The sequence below is a fragment of the Triticum dicoccoides genome, chromosome 3A (genome assembly GCF_002162155.2).
Source record: "Triticum dicoccoides isolate Atlit2015 ecotype Zavitan chromosome 3A, WEW_v2.0, whole genome shotgun sequence".
Taxonomy (NCBI): Eukaryota; Viridiplantae; Streptophyta; class Magnoliopsida; order Poales; family Poaceae; genus Triticum; species Triticum dicoccoides.
The window spans coordinates 123,268,818-123,296,771 of NC_041384.1; the positions used below are offsets into that span (position 1 = coordinate 123,268,818).

General features: G+C 43.7%; 2 protein-coding genes across 2 annotated transcripts; both read left to right on the forward strand.

The window, feature by feature from the left end:
* The first annotated feature begins 20,896 nt into the window (after positions 1 to 20,896).
* On the forward strand, positions 20,897 to 24,821 carry LOC119267520. Its single transcript, XM_037548910.1, has 6 exons — positions 20,897 to 21,060; positions 21,745 to 21,924; positions 22,016 to 22,644; positions 22,749 to 22,901; positions 22,988 to 23,182; positions 23,263 to 24,821. Exons 3-6 carry the CDS (start codon positions 22,381 to 22,383, stop codon positions 24,799 to 24,801), a joined length of 2,151 nt encoding a protein of 716 aa, XP_037404807.1. The 5' UTR covers positions 20,897 to 21,060; positions 21,745 to 21,924; positions 22,016 to 22,380; the 3' UTR covers positions 24,802 to 24,821.
* On the forward strand, positions 24,806 to 27,083 carry LOC119267521. The gene is made up of 7 exons (XM_037548911.1): positions 24,806 to 25,294; positions 25,400 to 25,890; positions 25,967 to 26,053; positions 26,134 to 26,271; positions 26,394 to 26,497; positions 26,572 to 26,644; positions 26,748 to 27,083. Exons 1-7 carry the CDS (start codon positions 24,829 to 24,831, stop codon positions 26,871 to 26,873), a joined length of 1,485 nt encoding a protein of 494 aa, XP_037404808.1. The 5' UTR covers positions 24,806 to 24,828; the 3' UTR covers positions 26,874 to 27,083.
* The last annotated feature ends 871 nt before the right edge of the window (positions 27,084 to 27,954 follow it).

Here is a 27,954-nt window from a genome sequence, read left to right on the forward strand (position 1 = left end):
TAAATGCACAAACAATTAAGAAAGCCTATCAAATTAATATGTGTTGTCAATAAGAAATTTTGTCACTTTTAACAGCATATAAACTAAATATATGTTGTCATTAATAAGTACAATATTTAGTGCTGGCACTAACAATGTTGTACACTAGTTGTACACTACTTAATTATTTGAGCAAATTACACTGCCATAGCATAATTTCCTACTGGCACTAACAATGTTGTACACTACTTAATTATTTGGAGCAAATTACACTGGCATAGCATAATTTACTACTTTCAGAGCATAATTAAATCCAACTGTGGGCAATGACAATTGTTCACACTAATAAGCAGAACAAAATTTCCTTCTGGCATTTGAATGGAGCAAAAACTAACTAAGGTTAACTAAATACAGTACTAACCAACATACCTTCTCCTCAGCGCAAGCAAGAAAACGTCGGCCAGTGTCCGTAGATTCAAATGCTACTAGCCTGAGGCAAGGCTCGCGATGCAGACAGCGAGAGGAGATATCATGAGCAATGCCACTCCATTCATAGCATGGGATAGTCCTAGGAAGCTTAAAACCAAAGAGATTGAAGAAATCAGCGACTTGGTAAGAAATCCCCAACTCAAGAACCCTAACCCTAACCCTAAATGTTGGAATCCCCAAATGAACGTACCTGGCTAGTCACTGACTCGTCGTTTGAAGAAGAAGAGCTTGACCCCTCGCTCCAGGAAACCATGGCGGACCGGCGGACGACGGCGAGACGATAGTGGCGGCGGCGGCGGTCGTCGAGGTCGAGACAGAGGGGTCGGATGTAATCTGGTGCGGTCTGGTCCGACAAGCGACCCGCACGGCCCACTAATACACGGGCGCGTAAACGGCCGCCCCCCTCCGTCTAACGGCGTCTGTCAGCCCGCGCCACGTCGACCCGACAGGTGGTCCCGACCTGTCGGTTTCGTTGTTTCCGCGGCTAAAACGGCTAGTCAGTGCTCCACGGTACCGATTAGTCCCAGAGTTGGTGGTTTTTTGTGACATGGCTTAAATGTGGTACTGACCGGTTACCCTAGCCCCAAGTGTGATGATTTTGGGTAAATAACTCCCTCTTGACAGTAATTTTGTGTGCCAGCCTGATTTTTTTTACAACCTTCTAGGATTGGCAGGAAAAGGTTCGGGGGAGGTCGAAGCGGAGAAAGCGGTAGCCCTAGATAGGTTTGGGGGAAAGAAGAAAAGGGGTAGCTATGGATGGAAGCGGTGGAGTGCTGGTCAGGGGGAGAAGTGACTAGAGGGACAAATCATGTTTTTGAGAAATTAATGTGCAGACCAGTGGAAAACGAGAAATCCCGAAGCAACCCTTTTAGGGCAGAGGCTGCTATAGGAGAGGCCGCATCGATAATTAACGTGTCATCTGCGTACTAGAGTGTTGTGGGTGGTAGATCCTCAAAGAGGGGGTGATGAAGGAGAGCAATGTGAAGATGTTGAGGGATGAGCTGCTATAACAAGTCGGCCACGATGATAAATAGATAAGGCGAGAGTGGGTCGCCCTGACGTAAACCATTTTTACATGTGATCCAAGGCCCTAGGATGCTGTTGAATAGAATTGTAGTTTTGCCAGTTGAAAGGATGTTTTGTATCCATAACCTAAATTTATCAGGGAAGCTTCTAAGAAGAAGGATTTTACCCAGGAGGCCCAGAAAATCAAGTCAAAGACTTTCCTAAAATCTAACTTGAGCACGGTAGTGGAGAAATTTTCTATTATGATAGGTATTAATTAGATCAGCAACATATACAAAGTTTTCAGCAATGTTCCTACCGGAGATGAATCCGGTATGATCTCCATGGACAAAGTTAGGAAAAGGTCTTTAACCTATCTGTAAGAAGTTTGGCAATGTTATGCTGTGACCCAAATTCAAATATAAAGATAAATGCTAACTTCTGACGAGAGAGCGGAGCGAGACCCGTCGCCAGCAGGCTTGGGCCGAAGCGGAGCGTAGCGAGGCGAGAGGGCGTGGGGCCGGAGAGATCAGCGATGGTGGTGGCGTGGAGGGGCGTCACGGAAGTGGCGGAAGTTTCCCTCCAGCCAAATCGCACATGAAATAGAGGGAGTGGCAAAACAGAGGGTAAAAACCGAATATTTGACGGATGTGGGCCAAAATATGCAGTTCACTGCATTTTTTTTTACAGATCATACAATTTTAAAAGATTTGGTTAGGACGAGTTCTTGTTTCGGCCTGTAAAATGTCAGTTATTTTAGAGGAAAGTGGGGATATAGCGCATCCTAGAGTTGCTCTAGGTAGGTAAGGTATAAACATTCTTTAGGAAATCTTTGCAAAAACCGGTGGCGGCCCGGAATTGCATTTGTTTGCAGTTAACAACACCATACAAGCCCCCGCAAGAAAAGAAAAGAAAAAAAGAAACAGCATACAAGCAACTGCCCTCGAGATACCAAACCGTCGCGCCATTTCCGTCTTGCATCGCCAACTTCCTCGCGTCTCCTCTCGCACGCGTGCAGGAGATACGCAGCCATGGGCCGCGCTTCCACCGACCACTCCACCTCCGGCCAGGACGCGCCGCCCCAGCGGCCGCGTCGCGGCGGCCGCCTCCGACTTCGGCGCCGCCGCCGCCGCCGCCGCTCCCCCACGCCAACCTCCGACGACCCAAGTGCAAGCTCCCAAGAACGCACCCCTTCGTTCTCCGAGGCATCAGTGTCCGCGCCACCCTCTTACATCCCTTCCCCGGACATCCCTGCCGGCACCTACGTCGCCGTCGCCCCTCTCCCCGTCTTCCGCGGCGACCCTGGCGAGTGCCCCGACGCCCACCTCGCCCGCTTCGACCGCGTCTGCCGCGCCAACAACGCCACGTCCACGGCCGACGCCGCCCGTATCTTCCCGGCCTCCCTCGACGCCGATGCCGCGCTGTGGTACGAGCTCGCGGCCCCCGCTTCCTCGCCTCCGCCGTGGCACGCCGTCCGCGCGGCCTTCGTCGACTTCTTCCGCCCTCCAGGCGCCGCCAACCGCGCGCGCGCCGAACTCATGGCGCTGAGGCAGCGCCCCGGCGAGGCTGTCAACAGGTACCACCTCCGCATGCAGGGGATCCTCCGGCGGTTCCCGGACGCCAGCACGGACATCCCCGACGCGTTCCTCACGTCCGCGTTCGTCCACGGCCTACGCGCCGAGTTCCAGGACTGGGTGGCGCCGCAGCGTCCGGAGGCGCTGGACGAGGCCGTGGCGCTGGCACTGAGCTGGGAGCGCGCCGAGGGCTTGCGGGAGGCGCGGCGCGCGGCGAAGGCGTCGGTGGCCGGCAACGGTGGCGTCAGGTGCGGCTTCTGCGGCGCGGAAGGGCACGAGGAGCCGGGCTGCGAGGTGAGGAAGAGAATGATGGAGTTGTGGCTGAGGAGCAGTAGCGGTGGGAGGGGAAGCACCATGCTGGGGACGATGGGGGAGGAGGCCGAGGAGGGAGGCGGGAGCGCGAGGCTCGGGCGGCTCAGGAGCGCGGTGAGCGCGCGCTCGGCGCGGTGCCAGTGCCGCAAGCATCAGTGCGGGAAAAAGGCCGCGCCGGCGAGCGAGGTCGCTGGAGGCGGCGAAGGGAATGGCGCGGCCGCGGACAAGTGAATTCAAGTGTTCTTCGCAGTTCGTAGTACTTTGTAATACTCTGTATACGTATGTAGTCCGTGCACGTTACCCATATCTAATGGCATACACAATAACTATATGTGAGTCGCCTGAATTTATATTTTGGGTCAGTTGATATTTGAAAGAAGAAGGAGGCTCGCCGGAGGAAAGGAAGAAGCAGCTGCCGGTGATCTATATTTGGGTGGCAGGCTCGCCGGCAATCTATCTTAGGATGGTAGTGTGGCAGGCTCGCTGACAATCTATCATAGAGTGGCAGGCTCGCCGGCGCTATATCTTAGAGCATCTTCAACAGCCGCACAACGCGCCACGCGCTAAAAGTCATGATACAGCGTCGGGTTAGTCAGCTTTAGCGCACGGCGGTGCGCTGGCTTCAGTGGCCGCCACAAATTAAAGCGCGCCCATGCCGTTCCAGCAGGTGCGCTATATTTAGCTTTTCCTACTACGATTCGATACATATTTGGCTTCGTGGGTAGTTCTCCTACTAATATTACTCGTCCGACTCGGACTCTGTCTCGGTGATGTCCTCCTCCGACGTCGGAGCGTAGGCGTCAAGAAACCGCTCGTCGCCGGAGTTCCAAGAAGACGCATCTCCTAGCGCTTGGTTGTATTTAGCGACCTCCTTCCGTGTTCGCTTGTCCTTGTGATAGTCGGCTCGCTCCTCCCTCCTCTTCTCCCTCTTCGCCCTCCTCTGGGCGAAGAACTGTTCCTTGTTGGTGTCGTCTGAGAAGCGATGGCTCCACATCGCCATGGCTTGCTCGTCCATCTCGGCCAGCCTGAGACGATGCTCCCGCTTCCGGTGCTTGCAACGATCCTCGTTGGTGAGAAGCCGCGGGAAAGGCGTCAACTCCTGTGCACGCTCCCGCGTCGCCACATCGGCGAAGTTCATGTCCTGACGGGACCGCAGGAAGCGCCACGCCGCAGCGTCGTACGCACGGGTGCCCTCCTGGGCGGTGTCGAAGGTTCCGAGACGGAGCCGCATGCCGCCGCCCGATCGAATCTCGGCGGAGTAGGTGCCGGACGGACGCACGCGAACGCCGCGGTAGCCCGTACCTCCCCGGCGGCGAGGCGGCATGGTGGCGCGGTGGTGGCGTGTTGGCGGCAGAGGGTGATGGAGAGATGGAGAGAGCGGCAGAGGGCGCTGCAATTTATAGGCGCGCTGGACGCGGCGCGCCAAATGTAGCGCGCGAGCTGTCGCCTTTTTCGGCGCGCGCTAGTTTCCCGCCACCGCTGAAGCGCGCGAAAACGTCTCGCACGCGCTAAAACGTCAATTTATCTCGCACGCGCGTCTTTTGACGCGGCTGTTGGAGATGCTCTTGGCAGTTCGTGAAATATAGGTTCGCTTGAAAAAATCTGCTAATTCTGAGTTTAGCGGGATGGCCAGGGGCGGCAACAACACATCGGTGGGCGGCGGTTGGGGGAGGACGTGGCGGTGAGGCTAGCGCGGGAATGCCGACGGCCACGGACGGCGACGGCAGTTAGGTATCTGGTGGCTTGGTCGGTCTGGTGGTTGAAGAAGGGTCTGATCATCCATTTTTGATCAAACGGTTGGAAACCAATTGACTAACTCAAATAAAATTTCCGGTCGAGTGGTCTCTAGCCAATCCTAGTGGCATACGCTAATTCCACATTGTAGTAAACCTGAAGTACTTTCTTTGTTTCGAATTACTTGTCTTAGATTTGTCTAGATACAGAAGTATTTAATACTAAAATGAGTCTAGATACATCCGTATGTAGATAAATCCAAGACAAGTAATTCGGTACGGAAGGAATAGATCATATCAGAATGTTGATATCGGTTGTTGCTTCGGTATGAGCACGAGTATGACCGGTTGTTGTCATATCGTGCCCCATCTTCTAGTCAATTCTCTCGATATTCAGCTTGGCCCTATTGTAGTGTAATTACGAGCGCGAGCGCTCATACCGCACCCTGTCCTTATCTGTTGTATAAGGTGGTTGTTCAGCTGAATTTTGGTACGACCGCTAGTATGAACGAAAACGGTCGTATTGCACATCTCTTCTCTTCTAGAATGGTCGCTCTTGTGTGGCCGCCATCGGTACGAGTGTCTCTCCTCATACCGCAACTCGTCTTCTCCTTTGGACAACTTTCTTCTTGTGGCTAGAGTTAGCACGACCATGAGTGGTCGTGTCGCACCCCATCGTTCCCGAAGCCACCAAACTTCACCATATTTTTTGGGCTTTCTCCTTATGTCGTGTAGATAACATTTGCAACCAAACTACAAGGAAGTGTGCATCAAAATAGAATAATCGAGTCAGCTGATACGTTAAAAATTTATCTTTCGAAGATTAGTCGAAAACCAACTCTAATAGTAAGTCATGCAAAATGAAAATGTCAATGCAAAAAGGAACGCAACTAAACTCAAAGACCAAAATCTAAGAAAGACATTTAATGACTTTCAGGTTGCCCCGTAGCCAGCACTTTCTTTTTTAGTCACGTAGCTAGGCTTCGGTGCTCCATTTATCCATCTGAATCTCAAGGGATATCGACCCGAGATAAAATTATTCTCACCTCCGGCCGTGGTTTGGAGCACCTTTGTAGCAAATTTTGGTCGAAGTCGTATGTGCTTCCAGTGCATCAGCATCATATAGAAAATTAAAACTCACACTTTGGTGAGTACAAGTCGTGCGATGGTGCCTGGAAGGTTAGTAGCTGCAACTTTTTGAGATTTTTGTAACAGAGAGTAATTTGAGCAATACGGTAACCAAAACCTTGTTCACCTTCTTCATTGTACCTGAGAATATTAGTATCCAAATTTGCAAATTCTGTTTCAAGGCTACTGTTATCTATAAGGCATTGCAACTTACTCTCCAAAGAGTGTTATGAAGAGCTTGTACAAAATCAGCAATCACGTCATTATGATCAACACCCGAACATGTAATTTTGGGTTTATCTAGTATTGACAATTCCAAAGGCATGGGGGAATCATTGTTCAGCATTGTGGTGGTTGCATCATTTTTTTATATCTCATGTAATGTAAGCAACTCACCTTCTTTTTGTGTTATCTTGTCCCTAAGGTGAGTGACAAGTGGTGTTTTGTCAAGATGAGTCATTAGAGGTGCATCTGAAAAAACGCAAATATCTAATATTTATGCTTACCGAACAACAAATATGAAATGTTATCTCTAATTCATGCTTACCAATCTAATTCGTGCTTACCAATCTAAGACTGCAAATATCTAATTTATGGTTCCCAACAAGCAAATGTTAGCTCTAATTCATGCTTAGTTGCTTACCAATCTGAAATGCCAATATCTAATTTATGCTTACCAACCAGCAAATCCTTCTGTGCCCGCGGTCTTCACCCGCATGGGGGTTTCGCTGGGCCACCCATGTTCGGGCTTCTGCTGGTTTTCTTTTATGTCTTTTCTTTATGGTTTTTTGATTTGCTGTTGTTTATTTTTCGTCTCTGTTTTCTCTCAGTTTAGCTCTTCTTTCCTTTCATTTTTTATGTTCATTATTTCTTTATTTTTATTTTTCCTTTGCTGTGTACATGAACTTCTTATAAAAACGTTAATTAACCTTTTTTTTACAAAAGCACAATGAATATTTTCTTAGTATGCAGTGAACACTTACAAAACATTATAAATACTTCTACAAGAAACGGTAAATGTTTTCTAAATATGTGACGAATTTTGTTTAACATTTTTCAAATATTGGATGGACATTTTGACACGACGAGAATTCTTCAAACAGGGGAAGCACACATTTATACACATGAACATAACTTTTGTTATTTTCCACAATAACTTTTCCCATTTTTAAGACGCTCCTGCCATTTTTATTCTTTAAATCTATGAAATAAAAAATTGCAAAACAGGACATGGCCCCAGTCAATTCCTGCTTGGGCGAAGCATCAACTATTCATCACTACAAGCAAGAATATGACGTGTCTAGCCAATGGGCTAGCGACGGGTGGAGGCGCGGGGGCGGAGTGAGCGAGCCATGATTCGGCGCAGCTACTATTTGTCGCAATAAGCTTACCAGGGATCGATCCTTGGTTGCGCACGAACAAACGCAGCACACTAGCCACCGCACCACACCAGGAGATCGTGATAATTGCTAGGGCACGACCAACTTCAAGACAACGTGCCGGTTTTCTCCTCTTATTTTCTTTTTTTTTCTTCTCCATCTTTTTTTCATTTCTTTGCTTTTGTTCCTTCAGTTTTTTCTTCTCCGTTTTTCTTCATTTTTTCATTGTCCAAACGCTTATTCGACACTTTTCAAATACTTGTTGCACATTTTAACACTTGTTCAACACTTTTCAAACACTCGTTCAACACTTTTCAAATTCTCATTCAACATTCTTTTCAAACTTATTCGACATTTTTGTTTTTTTATTTGTTTTTCTTCTCTGTTTTTTGCATCCTTTCTTCTTAGACCAGATTTGTTTCATTCTTGTCTGTTTCCTTTATTTCTCTATTTTTTGTTTGGTTTTCTTTTTTCTTCTTTCTTTTTTGTTTTTCTTGTGTGTTTTCTTATGTTTGTTTCTGTTTTCACTATAAATTTTCGTACATTTCAATTTTTTTCTATAACAAGCGATCAACATTTTTTGTATACACGTTCAACATTGTCCGAACGCTTTTTCAACATCTTTCAAATACTAGTTCAACATTTTAACAGTTAATTAATAAAATTAAATACTTATTCAACATTTTTAATACTTATTCAATATTTTTAAATACTCGTTAACATTTTTTAATACCTATTCAACATTTTTCAAATAGTTATTCAACATTTTTAATACTTATTCAACATTTTCAAATGGTTGTTGAACATTTTTCAAATTCTTGTTAAACATTTTGTAAATACTTGGTCAACATTTTTCATATACTCGTTTTTTCTTAATACCTATTCAACAATGTTTCAAATAATTGTTGAACATTTTTAATATTTATTCAATATTTTTTAAATACTTGTTCAACATTTTTCAAATTCTTGTTCAACATTTCTTAATACTTATTCAATATTTTTCAATTGTGTTTTTGAAGAGTGTTTTTTTGTAATATATAAATATATATAAATATATATATATATATATATATATATATATGTGTGTGTGTGTGTGTGTGTGTGTGTGTGTGTGTAGATATAAAGAAACATACAAAAATAACAAAAAATGAGAAAAGAAAACACAAAAAAAAAGGTTGTGGCTCCCGTGCGGCTGGGCCTGCTGTCTGCGGCCCAGTTGGGCGATTCCTTCAGCGAGGGAATGTTGGGAGCCACTAGTTAACGAGCGCTCCTTCGGGAGCCTCGCAATGATCATCATCACTTGGCGCGCTCTCTGCCATTCGGCACATGTCGCGCTCTGGGCGCTTCCTCCGGATTTTTTTTAAATTTTTCCGCATGCGTTTTCGGCTATTTAAACGATTTTTTGGTTTTTATTTGACATTTTGGTTTTCCACCGATCTTCCTTAGCTTTTCGACTCAAAAAATTACGGATAAAATTTTTTGCGCGAAAAAACATGTTCTCTTTTTTTCCTTTTGCGAGAGTCACGATTTTGCTCCCGTGAGAGACACAATTGTGCTTTCGCGAGAGTCATGGACGTGGCTCTTGGAAACAAAAAAAAACATGTTTTCTGTTTTTTTCCTTTCACGAGAGTCGCGGTTTTGCTTCCGCGCGAGGTACGTTTGTGCTTTCGCGAGAGTCACGGCCGTGCCTCTCGGAAATAAAAAAAAACACGTTTTTTAGTTTTTCCTTTCGCGAGAGTCACGGTTTTGTTTCGGCGAGAGGCACGGGTGTGCTTTCGCGAGAGTCACGGCCGTGCCTCTCGGAAACGCAAAAAAATGCGTTCTCTGTTTTTTTTCTTTCGTGAGAGTCACGTTTTTGCTTCCGTGAGAGGTATGGGTGTGCTTTCGCGAGAGTCACGGCCGTGCCTCCTCGGAAACGAAAAAAAACGTGTTTTTTCTTTTTTTTGCGAGAGTCACGGTTTTGCTTTCACGAGAGGCACAGTTGTGATTTCGTGAGAAGCACGAGCATGCCTCTTTGGGAAAGGGAAAAACCTGTGCTCCCGGTTCGGTTTTTGTTTGTGAATTTTTTTTTCAAAACCTATCAACATGGGATCTAGTTTTGAAGATCTTGACGCGAGGAATTCAATGGTGAAAGCGATTTGAGATTTGGACACACGGTTTGAGAGATAAAACGTTTTGAATAAATAGATCTATGAAAAAAAGAAAAACTCCCAGATTACGATAAGTCGCGCGCTGCATATGCGCCACTTGTCGCAATCTAGGAAATTGGAGTGATCTTTGCAACAAGTACTCCACAACTAGTGATTTCGGGGAATGCTCGTGGCTCGCATAACGCGACAAATAGAGTGCTCCTAGCTGACGCTCGCGTGCGTCAACAGGAGGAGCTTTCACGCACGGCATGCATCGAATTGGGCCGGCCCATTTGGTGGCTTCACTGCGGGCTGCAACTAAATTAGCAAAAAAGATGCTCAGTCGAGGAATCGAACACGTGACTAACGATAGACTGCACGTCTTCTTTACCAATTAAGCTCACCAATACTCCTGATTAATTCGGTGCGAGAATATTTAACAAATAAGCGCAGCGATGGATAAAAAAAATTCAACCATTGAACATCTTTTTAATATACAATGAACAATTTTAAATATATAATGAAAGTTTTCTAAATAGGCACTGAACATTTGTGTGATATAGGCATTGAACATTTGTGTGATATACGCTGAACATTTTTTAAGTATACATTGAACATTTTATTAATATGTCATGAATATTTTGTTAAATGTATGATGAACATTTTTGTAATACACGATGAACATTTTCGGAATGCATAGTGAACTTTTCATAATGTATGGCGAACTATTTTTTAATATACGATGAACATTGTCGTAATAGGAGGTGAACTTTTTATATAACACACAGTAAAGAGAAGAAGAAATAAAAATAAAAGACAAAGGAAAAGCCGAAAGGAAAAACGAACCAAAAAAATCAGAACAAAACCACTGAAAAACCGGACAAACATTGAAAAATACGAAAGCAAAAAAGCACAGAAAAAAAACGCAGGAAACAGCGAAGGAAGCTGTGGCTAACGGAAAAAACGCGAAGCCCGTACATGGGCCGGACAGACAGGCGGCTCCCCTCAGCGAAAGCGCGACCTTTTGACGCTAACGAGCGTCAAATAGGTTCTGCCCGACAAATAGTCGCACCCATGCGTGGAGGCTGTGGGACAACGCGAGCAATTGGGCCGGCCCATCAGAGCACTTCTAAAACAAAAGGGTGAGAAAAAGAAGAACGTGCAGGGATCGATACCGGGGAGCTCCTAACCGGTGCTCTTAGCGCCGGTTCGGCAGCGCCAGTTCGGCTTACTGGCGCCTGGAGGCGACGCGATTGGGCCGGCCCAACAAAATTTTGATCGACAAAGCTAGCTCATGGGTAGCGCGAAAAAAAGCAACCCAAAGAGTGGTTCTCGACGAGGATCAAACTCGCGCTACGGCAGTGGCGTACGAGCTTCTCTAACCACCAGACCCGCTGCTTTCTACTGAAATATTGCAGAGTGAACACCTTAAAGAACATTCGTAGGCGCGTAATTTATTGCACACATGTCATTTACTGCAGCGTTATTATTTTTGAATTATTTGTAAGCATTTTGAAAAAATATCATGAATTACAAAACGTACATTGGTTTTAGAAAAAACCAAATTTTGAAAAAAGTTCAGCAATTTGAGAAAAGTTAATCCATTTTGAAAAATAGTTCACAAATCTTGAGAAAAAAAGTTCATGGATTTCAAAAAAAGTTCATCTAATTTTGGAAAAAGGTTCATTGATTTTGGAAAAAGTTAATCCATTTGAAGAATAGTTCACAAATCTTGATAAAAAAGGTCACAGATTTTAAAAAAGTTCATCAAATTTTGCAAAAAAGGTTCATCGATTTTGGAAAAAGTTAATCCATTTTGAAAATAGTTCACAAATCTTGAGAAAAAAGTTCATAGATTTCAAAAATAGTTCATCAAATTTAAAAAAAAGGTTCATTGATTTAAAAAAATTCACCATTTTTTTAAAAAAATCATCAATTTTAAAAATAAGTTCATCAAAATTGAAAATACCTTCATGAAATCTGAAAAAGTTCATCGAAATTTAAAAAATGTTCATCAATTTTGGAAAAGAGTTCATAGAATTTGAAAAAAAGTTCACTGATTTCTGAAAACAGTTCATCAAATTTGGAAAAAGTTCACCGAATTCGAAAGAAGTCCATCGAATTTAAAAAAAGTTCACACTTTTGGAAAAATGTTCATCTAATTCAAAAAAATGTTCATCAAATTTGTAAGCAAAGTTCTTCGATTTTTAAAAAAGTTCATTCATTTTGGAAAAGTTCATCAATTTGTAAACGAGAAAGTTATTCTCCTGCCGACTGGCAGTTAGCGACAGATACGTACGATCGCACCCGCCAGTTTTTTTCCTTCGATCTTTCTTTACGATCGCTCCCGCGCCCGATCGCTCTTTTTTCCTTCGTTCTTTCTTTCTGATCCTGTCGCTCCTACCCGCCTTTTTTTCCTTCAGCGCTAAAAAAATATAAGTGCTACGTGTAGGATTCGAACCTAGCACCTATTGTGTTTATAGGGATCATCCTTACCATTACAACAACTAGTACTGGTTGTTCTCTATCAAAAGATAACGAGGTATTTGTACCTTTTTTTACTACTATATGAGAAAAGAAATGAAAAATAATTCTTGTTCTTTTTCTTTGGATTTCTCCTATAACTCACGTACAATCATCATGATATCTAGTTTCATGAGTCTCAAGTTGATAACACCCTATTAATTTTCGTGCGGGGGTCGGGGTGAGGGGGGAGTTGATGAAACATCCACTCGGTATCTTTTTGTATGAACAGTTGGTAACTCACACATCATAGATCTGATAACTCGCATATCACAGATCTGATAACTTATATAACTTAGTCCTGATAACTTTTGGTGTAGGGGTGGGTGTTGATGAAACATCCCCCGGGAATTTTTGGTGTGAATAGCATGATAACTCATACATCGAAGACCTGATAACTTATGCAACTCGGTCTTGATAACTTTTGGCCAATAGAGGTGATGAAATATACTCCGATAACTTTTATGTGAATATATGTATGTCATTTACAGCCCCGGCGTATCGAGGCCGCTTGAAGGCCCCGCTCACCCGAAGTGATTTATAATTTTTTTTTCCTATCATGGTAACTCACACATCGCTGACCTGATAACTTATGTGCATAGGTCTTGGTAAATTTGGCGACCGGGTGGAGGGAGGCACGTTGATGAAATACCCCTTGGTTATTTTTTGTGCGAATAGCTTGATAACTCACACATCGCAGGCCTGATAATTTTAGGAGAAAAAGATGTTGGAAACAAATCTTGATGCTAGTAGTTTCCATATTGTAGTTTCGACCTTGTAGTTTTATAGCCTAAAAAATCATGATAAAGCTGATAATTAAACTCAAGACTTCAATATTGAGATCTTAACACACTAGCCAACTCACCCACTACTTGGCTCCTGCCAAGTTCAAATAAAATACCATTTTTTACCATCTGAGGTGAACAAATTGTTAAAATATATCCCCAGTAGCTTTCTGTGTAAATAAGATGATAACTTACGTACAATTAACCTGATAACTTGCATATAAACGCATTGATAACTTTTCACCTTGGGCGAAAAGTTCTAGAAATATGCCCTGCTAACCTAGTGCAAATAGCATGGTAATTTACGCACCAGACAACCAGTAACTTACGTACAACACATTTGATAACTCTTTACCCATGTGAAAAACGTTACTGAAACATGTCCCGGTAATTTTTTGTTGTCAAAACATATCCCAGTGTGAAGTTACCACTACCCCATGCTAAAGTTATCGTGCTTCTCATCGTATAGTCATTAACCTTCTCATATTATAGTTATCAGGCTTATCATAGTATAGTTATCATGTTGCTCAAGTCATAGTTATCACGCTGGTCATGCCAAAGTTACCAAGCAAAAACAATTATTATCGCCGATATAACAGAAAAAAGAAAGGTTAAAGTAACCTTGTTTATATTCAATAGACAACAACTAAGGGTGGCTTAGTTGGTTATTCGGCTCAAACTCTAATGAATAGACCTGGGTTCCAGTCCCCTTTCCAGCACTTTTTATTTTCTTTTCATATTGTGTAGCCAAAAATCAGAAAAACCACTAGCGATAACGGGCGCCGTTTAGGGAATGCCTCGATAACGATACCTCCAAGGAAAAGTCCGACGCTGCTAGCCACTCTGCCCGCTTCATGTTCATGGCTAGTAGTAGGGGGGCGTCTTTCTTGCGGCAATTCGAGCCAGTTTTTTGAGGTTTTTTCTTCTTTTCTTTTGTGTTCTCCGATTTTTTAATTCTTTTTTCATTCTCTCATTTGTTTCTTTGGTTTGTTTGTTTTTTGGTTTTTTTTGTTTCTTTTGGTTTTCATCCTACATTTTGCTTCTGTGTGAACAACATTTTTCTAATACCCGTTTAACACTTCTTCAATACAAAATTTACATTTTTTTGTATATAGTCAACATTTTTTATGTACATTTTAAACATTTTTAAATGCTTGATTTACATTTTTCATATACAAGATTAGCATTTTTTAATACATGGTCAACATTTTTCTATACATTTTGAAAATGCTTGATTAAGATTTTTAATACATGGTCAAAGTTTTTTCTATACATATTTAACATTTTCCAAACACTTGATTAACATTATTCAAACACTTGTTCAACATCTTTTTCAAATGCTTGATTAACATTTTTATATACATGATAAAAAAATTCATCATTTCTAATACATGGTCAACATTTTTTATACACGTCCAACATTTCCCAAATGCTTGATTAACATTTTTGAAATACTTGTTAAACATTTTTTTTCAAATGCTTGATTAACATTTTTACATACATGATGGAAAAATTTCATCATTTTTGTAATACATGATCAATAATTTTTCTATACACGTTCAACATTTTGCAAATGCTTTATTAACATTTTTCGAATACTTGTGTTCAACATATTTTAATACATGATCAACATTTTTTCTATACACGTTCAACATTTTCCAAATGCTCGATTAACATTGTTTAGATACTTGTTCAACAGTTTTCAAATGTTTTTTGTATAGTATTTTTTTGTAATATATATATTTAGAATATTTCAAAGTATAAACAAATGTACAAAAATGAAGGGAAAAATGAAGACAAAAAACGTATAAAAAGATAATAAAAAGAAGTGGTGTAACACCCCCAGTGTCATGCTACAGTAATCCTCTGTTAATGGTGCCATGTCATCATGTTACTGTTGTTAATCTTCACTTGATCCAACTCACCATTCAAATTCAAATCCAATCTAAAGTCAAAAATTCAAATTTCTCCAACATGAAAACTAAAATGTTCAAAGTGTGGCAAATAATCCCTGGATATTTTTCATGTTGGAAAGACCTCTTTTGGTTTCCCAAAGTGCCCCTGAAAATTATTTAGTGGTCCAGTAGCAATTTAAATTGTCCTTTTCAATTTCTAAAAATGTTTAGACAACTCCTTTTTGCCTCAAACTTTTTTTGACTCCTACAAATAATGTGTTTGATTTATGTGACAAGTCTCATATCGAACAAAACTCATTTAGTCTTGCAATTAAATAGAAAACAGTAGCTAAAATCGAAAACAGTAAATAAAATATAAATAAAAAGGAGAAAGGCCTAATCTACTAGAAGGTTTGGCGCACCTAACTAAACAGCCAGGTCGGCCCATCCTGGCGATCCCTCCCTTCTCCCCGTTCACGCGAGACGCGACCGGGTCGCTACAGGGGCAGGTTGCCCCGAACCACCTCGCCGGCGCCGACGCCGGGAGGGGATAAGGGCGACGCCTCGGGCGCCCCTCCCACTCCCCTGCCACTCTCCTCTCGCTTCCTCTCCCTTTTCCCTCTCACACGAATACTCGTGCGCATCCGTTGCCGTGACGACGCCATGGACGCGGCCACCGCGCTCTCCCTCGCCGGAAACCACGTCGGGGAGAACCTCCACCGTCCGCCACATTGCCTGAGCCATCGGGCTCGAGCACGGAGCCCTATTCAGGCCTTCTCCGAGCCCACTGCCCGACCCTTCATCCCCACTGTGAGCTTCGCCGTCGCTTCCCCTCTTGTCCCCCTTGTCCCGAACGCCGTAGACCACCGCACCGCGCCCGAGCTCCTATCGAGCTCGCGCTCGCCCCGCCTCTGACCGCACCCGAGCCACGCCTCGGCTGCCCCGTCCGCGCTCCTGACCCACGGCTGCCTCGCGCCCGCTCGCACCCACGCGCCGCGACGTTCCACCCGCGCCCGCCTGGCCACGCCAAGGCGTGCGCCCGCACGCTCGCAGCCTCGCCTCCTGCTGCCGCTGTGCGGCTGCTGCGGCTCCGCCGCCGTTGCTGTTGGACGCCCTAGCTGCAAACTGCGCCCGCACGCGCTCCGGCTGCTAGCCCCCCTCGCGCCGCCACTGCTAGTGCCGCTCGGTGCCTCCCGCCGCTAACTGCTCTGCTACTGCGGCGCCTTGACTCGTGCCCGCACCTCGCGCCTGGCAGCGCGACCGCCTCCGCCCGCCGGCGCCTGGCCGCGCCTACCAGGGCCGCCGCTTGGGGCCTTCCCCGGCTCCCCGCCCTTCGCCACTGCTGAGCGAGGCCGCCAGCGCCTTGCGCCCGCGCAAGCCTAGTCGGCCCCCTGCCTCGGTTAATCAGGGGTTAACCCCCCCACTAACCCCACTGAATCCACTAACCCCCCACTAACAACTTGGCCCCAGGTCACTAAGTAAAACCTGTTAGTTTAAAAATATATATTTAGGCCATGGGTCGCTGACAGGCGGGTCCCATCGGACCAGTTCATTGATCAACCGTGGACCAGTCAACTGCTGAGTCAGCAGTTGACTGGAGCCACTGTCAGTCACACTGGTGCATCTCTGGTGCACTGCACCAGGTGCACGTAGCCTTTTCACATTTTTAATTAATTAGATTAAATTTCAGAAATTGTTTAAATCTCTGATAAATCATAGAAAATAATCCGTAACTCGGATGAAAATGTTTTCTACATGAAAGTTGCTCAAAAAAATTCAATGAATCTGAATGTGCGGTCCGTTCATCTGTCACATGCCCATAGCATGCTGAACATGGGACTTTCCCCTCTCTTTCATGTGTCCGGAAAATTCCTAACACCAGGAAAACCCCTCCGGATGTTTTCCCTCTCCGTCTTCAACGTGTAGTACCACGCTAGTTCACCTCTAGCACCGCGTATTGCCATGTTATGCCTTGTCTGCTCGATATTTACTGTTTCTTCCCTCTCTTCTCTCCGGTAGACCCCCGAGACTGATGCTGCCCTTGTGATCGACTACGTTGACGAAGACACTTCTTCCTTTTCAATAGAGCTTCCAGGCAAGCAAACCCCCTTGAGCATTCCGATATCGCCCATTTCTTTCCCTCTCATGCTTGCATTAGAATTGCAGTTGCTTTCTATATGATCCTACTCTGATGCATAGCTGTTTTTGTTACCTGCTTATTGTTACCTTGCCTGCTTATTCTAAACTGCTTAGTATAGGTGGTTAGTGACCCATCAGTGACCCCCACCTTGTCCTTGTTACCCCTGCTTTATCATCGAAGACCCGACCAACGGGATTGAAGACCAGGCCCCGGCACCGCACATCACTTTCCCCTTTTGTTGCTTGACTCTGCAGAGTTACCATTGAGTGCCGAGGGTGGAACCTCTTACACCACTCCTGATGAGATCTCTGTAGTGTAGCTATTCGGTCGTGGTCATCGAGGGTGATTTCCTCCTTAACCACTTCCGATACGGCTCTGTCGTGCAACCCCTCAAGTGTGAACCTCGAGGGTGGATCCTCTTACGTTCACCTTGGTGATTACATCGAGTGGAATTCACCGGGGATGATTCCTCAGGTTTTCCCCTTGGTGTTAGACACACAATTACTATGGTTACTATGAATTTACACTGAACCATGTTACTAAAGACGGGTCGGCCCTGAGGGGTACCCGCGCGAGCTTAATAGCGAGTGATGTGGAGACGGGTTGACCTGGAGGGTGCCCGCGAGATAATTACGATACGTGGCCGGGCATTCTTAGCCCTTGCCGCAAGTACTCGAGATGGGGCGACAGGGTCACATCTTTCGTGAGTCTCTGCTCGTGACCGCACTGCCAACGCACTAACGGTTTGGATATTTGATCTGAGGGGCCTCTGGCCTGATAACACTAACCATCACGTGGGCATTGTATGGGCATTCTGCGTCGTATACATCAGCCGAAGCTTATTAGATGTCAGCGACTGAGTGGCGCGCGCCGGTTTGGACTGGCAAGCTCCTGCCTTTTAAGGAGGTAGCTAGGTCTGCTCACCGGCCGCCCACGCAACGTGCAGGAGTTCCCGGGGTGATGGCCCAAGACCCCTGGGGGCATAGGTTTAGTCCAACGTGCTGACCTCTCTATCAAGCCTAGGTCGGGTTGCGGCGTATCGTTTGGCCGAGGCCGGGCATGACCCAGGAAAGTGTGTCCGGCCGGAGTTAATCGAGCGTGGTGGGTAAGTTGGTGCACCCCTGCAGGGAAGAAAACATCTATCGATAGCCTGTCCTACGGTAACGGACACTTGAAGTTGTATCCCGATCGATACAACTAGAACTGGATACTTGTGATGAGAAATGGATTGTGAATGAGAAATGTATAGTATGGCTCTGGGATTGCTTTCTCGCAGGGAGTCGAGAAAGGATCTCTGGCCGAGGTTGATACTCTACTACTTTACTTTATGCTACTCTTATCTCTCCTGATGCTGCAAGACGCTTGAAGATGCTAGTCTTCGATAGGACTAGCTCGTCCCCCTCTTATTCTGGCATTCTGCAGTTAGTCCACAGATACTACCCCTTTCATTGATACCGATGCATATGTAGTGTAGATCCTTGCTTGCGAGTACTTTGGATGAGTACTCACGATTGCTTTGCTTCCTCTTTTCCCCCTTTTTCCATTCTTCTCAGATGTCGCAACCAGATGGGGGTCCAAACGCCACCTTCGATGACGACTGCTACTACGCTGAGGGTGCCTACTACTACGTGGAGGCCGCCGACGACCAGGAGTAGTTAGGAGGCTCCCAGGCAGGAGGCCCTGCCTTTTCGATCGATGTTGCTTTTGTGTTAGCCTTCTTAAGGCAAATTTGTTTAACTTATGTCTGTACTCAGATGTTGTTGCTTCCGCTGACTCTTATGTATTCGAGCTTATGTATTCGAGCCCTCGAGGCCCCTGACTTGTAATATAAAGCTTGTATTATTTTAATTTGTGTCTAGAGTTGTGTTGTGATATCTTCCCGTGAGTCCTTGATCTTGATCGTACACATTTGCGTGTATGATTAGTGTACGGTCAAATCAGGGGCATCACAAGTGGCCTCCCATGCGCGTTGGCCAACCCATCTCGCTTGCCCCTTCAGCAAGTCGGAAGCTGGGCTCGTTGAAGGCGAGTTTTTTGGAGAATATGAAGGCGAGATATAGGGGCGCCCGTGGGACAACGGCAGATTATGTTTCTCCCGCAAAAAAACCCAGCAGATTATGTTTTTATGGTTTTTCCTTGGTTCTTGTATTCTTTGGCTTATTCTCTAGTTTCCTTTCCTTTTGTTTCCTTTTTCTTTCCTTTTTCTGTTTTTCATTGTTCTTTTGTGTTGCATAGTTTTTTTAGAGAATCGTGTGCTCATAGTTTGTGCACATGTATTGCTTAGTGTGCACTTATTAACTCATGGGGAGTATAGGCGCGCTATGGAGGGAGTACATGTAGAGCTACGCGGGGAGTACAAGTTGTGCTATGTGGCGATTATAAACTGTCTTGCATAGGGAGTAGAAGTTGTGCTATGGTGGGGTGGAGAAGTACATGATGCGCTATATGAAGAGTACCAGTTGTTGCGTGGGCAGTACATACTGCACTGGTGTAGATCAGTACATGTTGGATTTACGAGGGTATATATTGCACCGCACTGTGATTATAGGTCACACTAGACATTAGGCACAAGTGCCGTATATCATGCGAAGTACAAGGTGTATATTGCATATAGGAAAACAATAGGTCACACTACACATTAGGCACAAGTGCCGTATATCATGCAAAGTACAAGGTGCATATTGCATATAGGAAAACAATTTACTGAAACCTAGCATATCTAATTTTGAACATATCCTTATCTCTTGCTTAGACTGAGTTAGATATGTGTGATGTTGATCATAGTTAACTTATTATGCTCTGTCCTCGAGAGTCCAGCTTGTGGGATTTCTCAGGAGGGAGAGTGGTGTGTGTCTTCCGACTTAGTTTTCTTTTGGGCCGGAGGTTGCAATCCTGATGGGTAGCGGGGGATGCCCAGTTCTACATCGTCAGGGGCACGCATCATTTCGATCTGTCAATGTGGTCTAAGTTGGCAGTGTAGTTTATACTATTGATCGTTCTGGTAGTTTGCAAGACATGGTGATTTCGGATAATGGAAATCAGAGAGGGGGCTCTCTTTTCTAGAAGAAGAAATTGAACATATCGATGCAGGGAACTTTGAGCCTTGCAGTTCTCAAGTTTTCAGCCGTTTTGTAACTGGGTACTTTTCTCTTTAGCTCTCTTGATCATATTTCAGCCGTTTTGCAACTAGATTTGTCTATAGAACGCTTCGACGCCCTTCTGGTGAGCACTACGACATGCCATTTCGACGGCTGGACCCATGGCCATGGCGGTGTGCGCTCGTGGCCTGGTCCATACCATACGGCAAGGGAGAGGCGTCCGAGACAAAGGCCGGTCGAAGGAAGGACATGCGTGGTTGGAGGTGATAGCTGGATGTGACGAGGCTAGACATGAGGCAGACTACGTACTACGGAGTACTATCATTTCCCAGCGATGCCATAGTTGTTTCATGCGTGGAGGAGCAGTCCTTTCGTATCTCTCTCGGGTCACACCGCAACAACTTCCCTTCTTTGCACCGGTGGGATGCACGTACGAGATCCCCACAACAGAGTGGGCCCGCAAACTCCTTTTTACCGAAGGCGGGATGTACCGGAGTTGCATCCGCCGTTGGCGTTGGCGTTGTTTGCGATTCGTGCCACTCGATGGCCCACATGTTTGTATATCAATGTATTCCATCTTCTGGGCCGCTGTATTCACCATTACATCCTATCAATTGTTGGCCCCATTTGTTTTTAACCCCTTGTGTTTACCCCCCTCAGTCCTCACCCACCCTAGCCCCCTTCCATTTTTACCGCAATCATATCTTCTTTTCCGGGGTGTCGATGATTCATCCGCCGCCGGGTCCCGTTCTTCACGGCTGACCGGGCTGATTTCTTCCCCGCTGGCTCCGCGGCCGGGCCGCTTTCTTCGCGGCTCACCGGGCTCATTTCCTCCCCGTCGACTGGCTGCCTTCCGCCGCCCTGTTCGTCTGCCCTCATTAGTCCATCAAGGTTAGCTATCCATCTTCATTTACTCATTACTTTGGCTACTCATCTTCGTTTGGAGTTTCTAGATTTAGTTAACTTGGGAAAGATATGTAGAAATCCGACTGGTCCAAACCTACATTCGGGATTTTATAAATGCTTTGCTTCTCTAACCCTAGATCCCCATGTGTATATTCGAAAATGGTGGAGCTCATTAGTACTGAGATGTTCGAACTGAAATAGTTTCTTGGTACAGAAACTGTGATTGAAATATGTTATTTATTACCCTTAATATGAATCTGATCGTGCTAGTGAAATTCCTATTCTACAAAATTTCTGTTTTCATTGAAACACAATTTTGAAGTTCAGAGTGTCAATGGTTATTGAAATAAGATGGCACATAATTCTTATTGAAATGTTAGATATAGTGTTTAGATTGTACTAATCAAATGTCAGTACCACTGCATTTCACATGGTACTTAAAAATGTTGTAAAAACTATAATTGTATTCAGCATAGTAAACTAACCTAGTGACTAACAAGATCTGGCAGAAAGGATTCTGCATAGTAAACTAACATAGTAAACTAATCAACGACCCAAACTGCTACATCCGTACTGAAATGTTCAAGTTACTGTTAACTGAATCTTCTCTTTACCAATTTATTAATTCTACCTTAGCTGATTCTTTATTTCAAATTATAAAATTCACAGATGACTAATTCCGCACGCCGTCACCAGAAATCTCCAAGCTTTCATAAAACCAACTCTGATGAAAGTTGTAGTGTGGACATGAGTGATAGTGATGTTTCCTCTCAATCAAAATCAACCAGGAATAGCCGTAGAACATCTTCGAAGAAACTTAAGAGAGCTACTACCGCCGAAGTTAAGCAGGTATATACTTACTACACTTAATGTTTGCTTTGCGTTAAAAGATACGTTCTGATGGCACCACTAACCTGGCGCTACCCGCACATGCATGTAGACCATCAACTGGAAATGCGATCCAGTGAAGATACGCGACATTATAAAACAACTATGTCCAGAACAGCTAAAATGGATAGAAGAATTGGGATTTGGATCACTCATCGACATGATTGAGTGCAAGTTACCAAGAAAGCTAACTATATGGCTGATGAAAAGAGTTGACTGTGACAGCAAGTGTCTAGTATTCAGAAACAAGAAGGTTTCTATAGTACATGCTGTTGAAAACCTGTTGAAGTTACCTGCTCTTGATAAAGCAGTTCCAATGCCCCGTCCCGGTAGGGTTCGTGACAAGCCTTTTAGAGGTAAAACTGAATTCAATCTGCTACGGCCGGAAGAGGAGAATCACTAAAGGAAGCGACAGACATGATGCTAACATACAAAGAGGAGAAAGACAAGGACAAGTTTTGCTCATGTTTCATGAAAGTCATCCTATGCGCCTACTTAGCTCCAACGACTGGTTACCAAATTAATAGAAGTTACCTGCTAGGAGCTTTGAAGGACTTGAGCGACATACCTCGTATGAATTGGTGTCGTTTTGCTGCTGACTACCTTATCGATGCAATTCGTGACTCAAGGGGAAACAAAGTGCACAACCTGAACGTCGGTGGATGCGTTCATATTCTACATGTAAGCTAAACCTTTAAAAAATTCCACATACTATGCTTCCACTACACATTCCACATCACTGGGGTACTAATAAATCCTCTTTATATTGTGTCTACTTGTTCTAGCTCATATATGTGGATCTACTTAAATCAGATTTAGTAACAATACCCGAGGGTTACCCAAGGATTAAATGTGTGAGCTCGGTAGTACTGGAACAAATCGATAATACTGGAAAAAAGAAGACACAAGACCATTGCAAGTTCTTTGAGAGCTTACTGGTATACAATTCATGTACTTATTCATATTCTTCATTTTACCAAATTGCACTAACTTATGAACTGAATCTTCGTGTATTCTATTGAAGGACGATGAAAAGTTAGAAAATTTCCCAACTGTGGAAGACCATGATGATGATATTGATGATAACGCAAAATCTACACATTCCATGCCACTAGTTACAGCTACTATAAGTAATGTACCTTGCCAAGAGAAACATAAACTTCCGCAAAAGGTAGTACAAACTTCAAAGAAGCGCCCGTCAGATCAATCTATAGATGAGGTGATTTGTTAACTATTTGTTATAGTACTTCATGCTTTTTCATTCATATCTTCATTAATTAGTCTCTGTCCGACTTGCAGAATTTGATCAAACGGATTAAGAAGCTTGAAGACCACTACACAGCCGAGCGACAAAAGTTGATAACTTTGTCTAAACGCAAGCTTCAAAACAATCTGCAACAGCTTGAAATAAAGAAAACGAAGGAAATGGCAGCCTTGGTCCAGGAAGAGATTCATAAGGCTATGTTACCAATGAATGATGACGCACGTGCAGGAAGTTCTCTGCATAATGATGATCCCACTTTGACCAAAGGAAGTATAGGAACAGAAAGTCCATGTCACTCCAATCTAGATGAAGTTGTTCTGCTTTCTGCCAAGTCTGCTCAGTGTGGTCACCAAACTAGCACTCATGTTGATGCCATCCCACAATTGACAGCTGGCACACCTTCATCTCCAACGTTCATGAATGGAATAGTACAAATTGGTACTCATGAATCACCACCAGCAACTAATTTGGTGAACAAAGAAAATGTCAAACTGGACAATTTCCATCCCGCTTCATCATTTGTTGGTCAGATTACTCAGTACGAGCCTTCTTCTTCTAAAGAAATTATTCCCACCGATCAGATTGTTCAGGCTGAACCTGCTGCTTGTAAAGATCCATTTGTGGAAAGACAAGAGACCATAGAAAGACAAGATACTTTTGTTGCCAATGTTCTACCGGCGTCAAATATATGTGCGGTTCCACATCAGCCAGATTTAGTCCCTGCAGTCATCATTCCCACAAGTCCTTTTATCCTTCCAAACAAGGATGGCGACCAAGTCCATTCACATATTGTTCAAGCTGAGAAAAACAACATACCGAGTGAAGATTCATCAATGCTGAAGATTGTTGGTACTGATGTTCAAGCGGACACTGCTTCTGTTGTACCTGTTAGTACTAATATCACTGGGCCTGGACAGGGCAACCCAGGGGATCAACCAGAGAGTAATGTATTTGTTGTTGAACATGCAAAACAGGATTCCACAATAAATGTTTTGCATGAAGTACGTAATACCGTTACTACGCCAACAACTGTTGATGTAATTCCGGATACTGACTTCATTGCTCCAAAATCAACAGAATCTGCATCTGAAATACTTGTTGCTGATGCACATAAAGCTACAAATATGGATAGTTTGGCACACAATGCTGCCTCAGATGTTATTCAACTACAACATACAGACAAGACGACACTTGAAGATGAATTTCAGAACCAATCGAATAAGCAATTTGGAAATCTTGATGTCAGCAAAAATGAAATTGAATCGAAGAAAGATATTAAAATTGCTGATAGTCATGCCACTTTAAAAGATGTTGCAGATATTTCTTCACCACCTTTATCCATAGAAATAGTTGGTGATGTATCAATTATGTCAGTCAGTCAAATGACCAGGGAATATGATAGGATGAATGTACCAGGAGCTGCTACTATTGATACTACTGAACATATTGCTGCATCTACGCTACACGAAGTCTCAAGACCTGAAGATACTGACAAGCTTATTCAGCCTCAACATATTGTTTTCGAAACTTCAGTTCTCCCCGACCACAAATCCTCCAGTTTGGATGTTTTGTAGATAGACCATTCAAATTTACCTTCTGCTATGCCCAAACCAAGCACTCAACCCTCAGGTATCACTTTGCAAATTGGTCAAACCTCACCAAAGGAATCTTCAGCAATGCAAGATTCTGATAAAAAATTACTAGACAAATGTGTGAAAATGATTCTAGGTATGACAACGAATCCACCACCTGCAAATGATAACAACCAATCACTAAGTCATGCTATCAATGAAGTGCTCACTGAAACCTTAGAACAAACTCTTGCACTAGCAGAAATTGAGACTCAGTGCACTACAGGAGACATAGAATCATCATCTTGTCAGTCTACACAACAAGAGGTTGCAAACGTTGCCCAAAATGATCTAACTGGACAAAAAGAAGAGGAATCCCAAGACCATCCTTCCAACAATTCAGTTGCAGAAGTAAGTTCTGAGCGCACCGAAGATGATGATATATCTAAAGTGGGCAAGAAAGATTCAAACTCTCATACTTCTCATTTAACCCCTAGTAAGTTAATACAACAAAGAAATGTTATCACATATATAATGTATTTATATTCTACATGACTTACTATAGAATTAATTATGTGACTTGTAAATATTGAAATATCAGGACACAACTTCAGAGATATAGAGATAGTTCACATAGCCGAGGAACCTTCATCTCCTAAAACAATTGATTGTAAGCACATCTCTAAGCTTGCTGAGCCTTTACCAGATGGAGAATGTTTTGATTATGCTGGTAGCATAAATCCTTCTATGAAGATGAGAAAACAGCGTTATCAGAAGAAAGATGAGATCACTGAAGGGATATCTGAGATCGTTAAGAAGAAGCAATATCCAATGAAGAAGTTGAACAACCTGTACAATACTCTTGTGGCTAGTAGCAAGTTCCGAGGTTTACGTAGGACACGACGACACGAGGACAATGACACCGGTGGTACCAAGATAAGGATAGGTCCAGCTTCTGCAACAGAAAGAGAGTTAGTACAATGCCTAATGCCAAAAGGAAAGATGTGCAAAAATATGATGTGGTTACTGTCCGTGGCACTTATGTATGATTGGGGATCAAAGACCAAGGTTATATTGGACCAGACAATTATAGTAAGCACTCTTTACTGTTCTTACCCATACTTTTCATTCCAGTGTTGTTATCTAACCACTCTGCATTCTAATTTAGACCGAATTGCTAAAAAACCCAAAGAAATGCAACCATCTATATCTATGCAAGAAGCTTAGTAAGTTGGCACTTCAAAATGTTGAGCAGGTAATCTTTCACCATCTACATTATTACTTTCTTTTGTCAGTCCATCTTACTAATAAACAACTTTTTCCTTTTTTTTCAAGATATTTCTCCCTACACTATATGACTACCATTGGATTCTGGCGGTCATTAACCTCATGGAAAACACAATTGAAATTTATGACTCTAACTTAGAAGTGAAAGAAGGTGAAGACCCGCACAAGGTTATCTTGGAGAACATGGTATGTCATTCCTTCACTACCTGTATTTCATATTTCCTAAATCTGAATTTTTATTTAAATATTGTACCTGATATGTCACATATAAATACTATTTATTCCCTAAGTTTCTCAACAAATTGCAGGCCAACAATCGCCAAAAAGCATTGAATGATTATCTCCAAAAGAGTGCTTTCGCATTTATGGATTTCCCAAGGAAGTGTTCTTATGCTGGAAAACAAACAAACAAGTATGGATGCTACATCTTTTGTTATATACTTCATGAACAATATAATGAAATACTAATACTTATTATTATGACAGTGATGACTGTGGTTTCTGGGTTATAAAAGTACTTCTGTGTCACAATGGCAAGGAGCTCATTGGAAATTACAAGGTTTATTATTTAACACACCTAAATGTTATGGCAATGTTCTATACAATCACAACTTTATATGTACAACTTCATCCCATTTTAACTGTTCGTTGCTTCCATACAGTGGGCAATGGATGTCTTCAGGAAGGAAATTTGCTATATCCTAGTTTACCACCGCTTCAATGATCTCAACCCAAGGAGGCCTGAGATTAAGAAGATATCATCCTCCATGAAGACAACAACAGACTGATTCCTCAACCGCGTCGTTACCTATCTAGCATCCTCTTTGTACTACTAGTTATTTCATATGATGTACTAGTTTCATCTGAAATGAACAACGTTCATTCCGTGCAAGCGCTATGATGTAGGGTACTTATAAACTATTATGGTTATTCGCTGCTTTAAAAACAATGTAGTTATTGCCAGTATGTAAGGAAATGACAGTAGAACTTCTTGCTGTCTTGCAATCACATTATTTATCTCACATTTCCGTTAAAAACACTATATATTGCAATCAAATTCTCTATCATGCTTAAATTATCTACATAGATATCTAAAATGTAATCTCAAGTCCAAAGATTTATGTGACGCCCCGAGACCGATGCGCCAGGTGTCTTCCAGTTATTCGCTGTCTCTGCCATGTCATTCGCTTGCGTGTTGCATCTTGTCATGTCATCATGTGCATTGCATCATCATGTTTTCAAAACTTGCATCCGTCCCGGTCTCCTCGTTCTTTCCGCTGTCCGTTCTGAGCCTAGACACACTTGCACGCGCCCGCGGCACCTCCGAAATATTATTTCATAACTGGCCGGAAAATGTTCTCGGAATGGGATGAAAGTTGGCGTGCGGTGTTGTTTTGTTGCCGGTATTCCGCCTGCCAAGTTTCATCACATTCGGAGTCCGTTTGACGCCCCAACAGATAACTATAGCGGCAATATAGTCAGTCTAACGTCGGACATTTTCGGTCTCCGGAAATAGTTGCCGGGTCTCTCTCTTCTCTTCTCTCAGCCCAAGGCTTTTCTCACAGCCCACTACCACTCACCGCAGGCCCAACTTAACCTCTCTCGTCAGCCCGCGGCCCTCCTCGCGCGGTGTCCGAAAGCTGTCCCGGACCCAACCCGGACAGTTGTCATTGTTGGGTCCGGATCATCCCCAAACATCCCTAAAATATAATTGTTTTCTTATTTGGACTCCCTAGCCTATTTTTTCCCGACCGTCCGATTTTGATCGGAGGGACGAGATAGCCCCTAATCTAACCCACATCTATAAATATGAGTATAACCCTAATTTTGAGGAGAGCTGTCCCATCCTCCGAATCCCTCCACCGCCAC

Excerpts from the sequence above, each read along its gene's own strand:
- LOC119267520 (XM_037548910.1), top strand. The coding sequence starts at position 22,381 with ATGATGCTAACATACAAAGAGGAGAAAGACAAGGACAAGTTTTGCTCA. Across the intron at positions 22,645-22,748 it reads GATGCGTTCATATTCTACAT|CTCATATATGTGGATCTACT; the intron begins GTAAGCTAAACC and ends TACTTGTTCTAG. Across the intron at positions 22,902-22,987 it reads AGTTCTTTGAGAGCTTACTG|GACGATGAAAAGTTAGAAAA; the intron begins GTATACAATTCA and ends ATTCTATTGAAG.
- LOC119267521 (XM_037548911.1), top strand. The coding sequence starts at position 24,829 with ATGCCCAAACCAAGCACTCAACCCTCAGGTATCACTTTGCAAATTGGT. Across the intron at positions 25,295-25,399 it reads TACTTCTCATTTAACCCCTA|GACACAACTTCAGAGATATA; the intron begins GTAAGTTAATAC and ends TTGAAATATCAG. Across the intron at positions 26,498-26,571 it reads GCTGGAAAACAAACAAACAA|TGATGACTGTGGTTTCTGGG; the intron begins GTATGGATGCTA and ends TTATTATGACAG.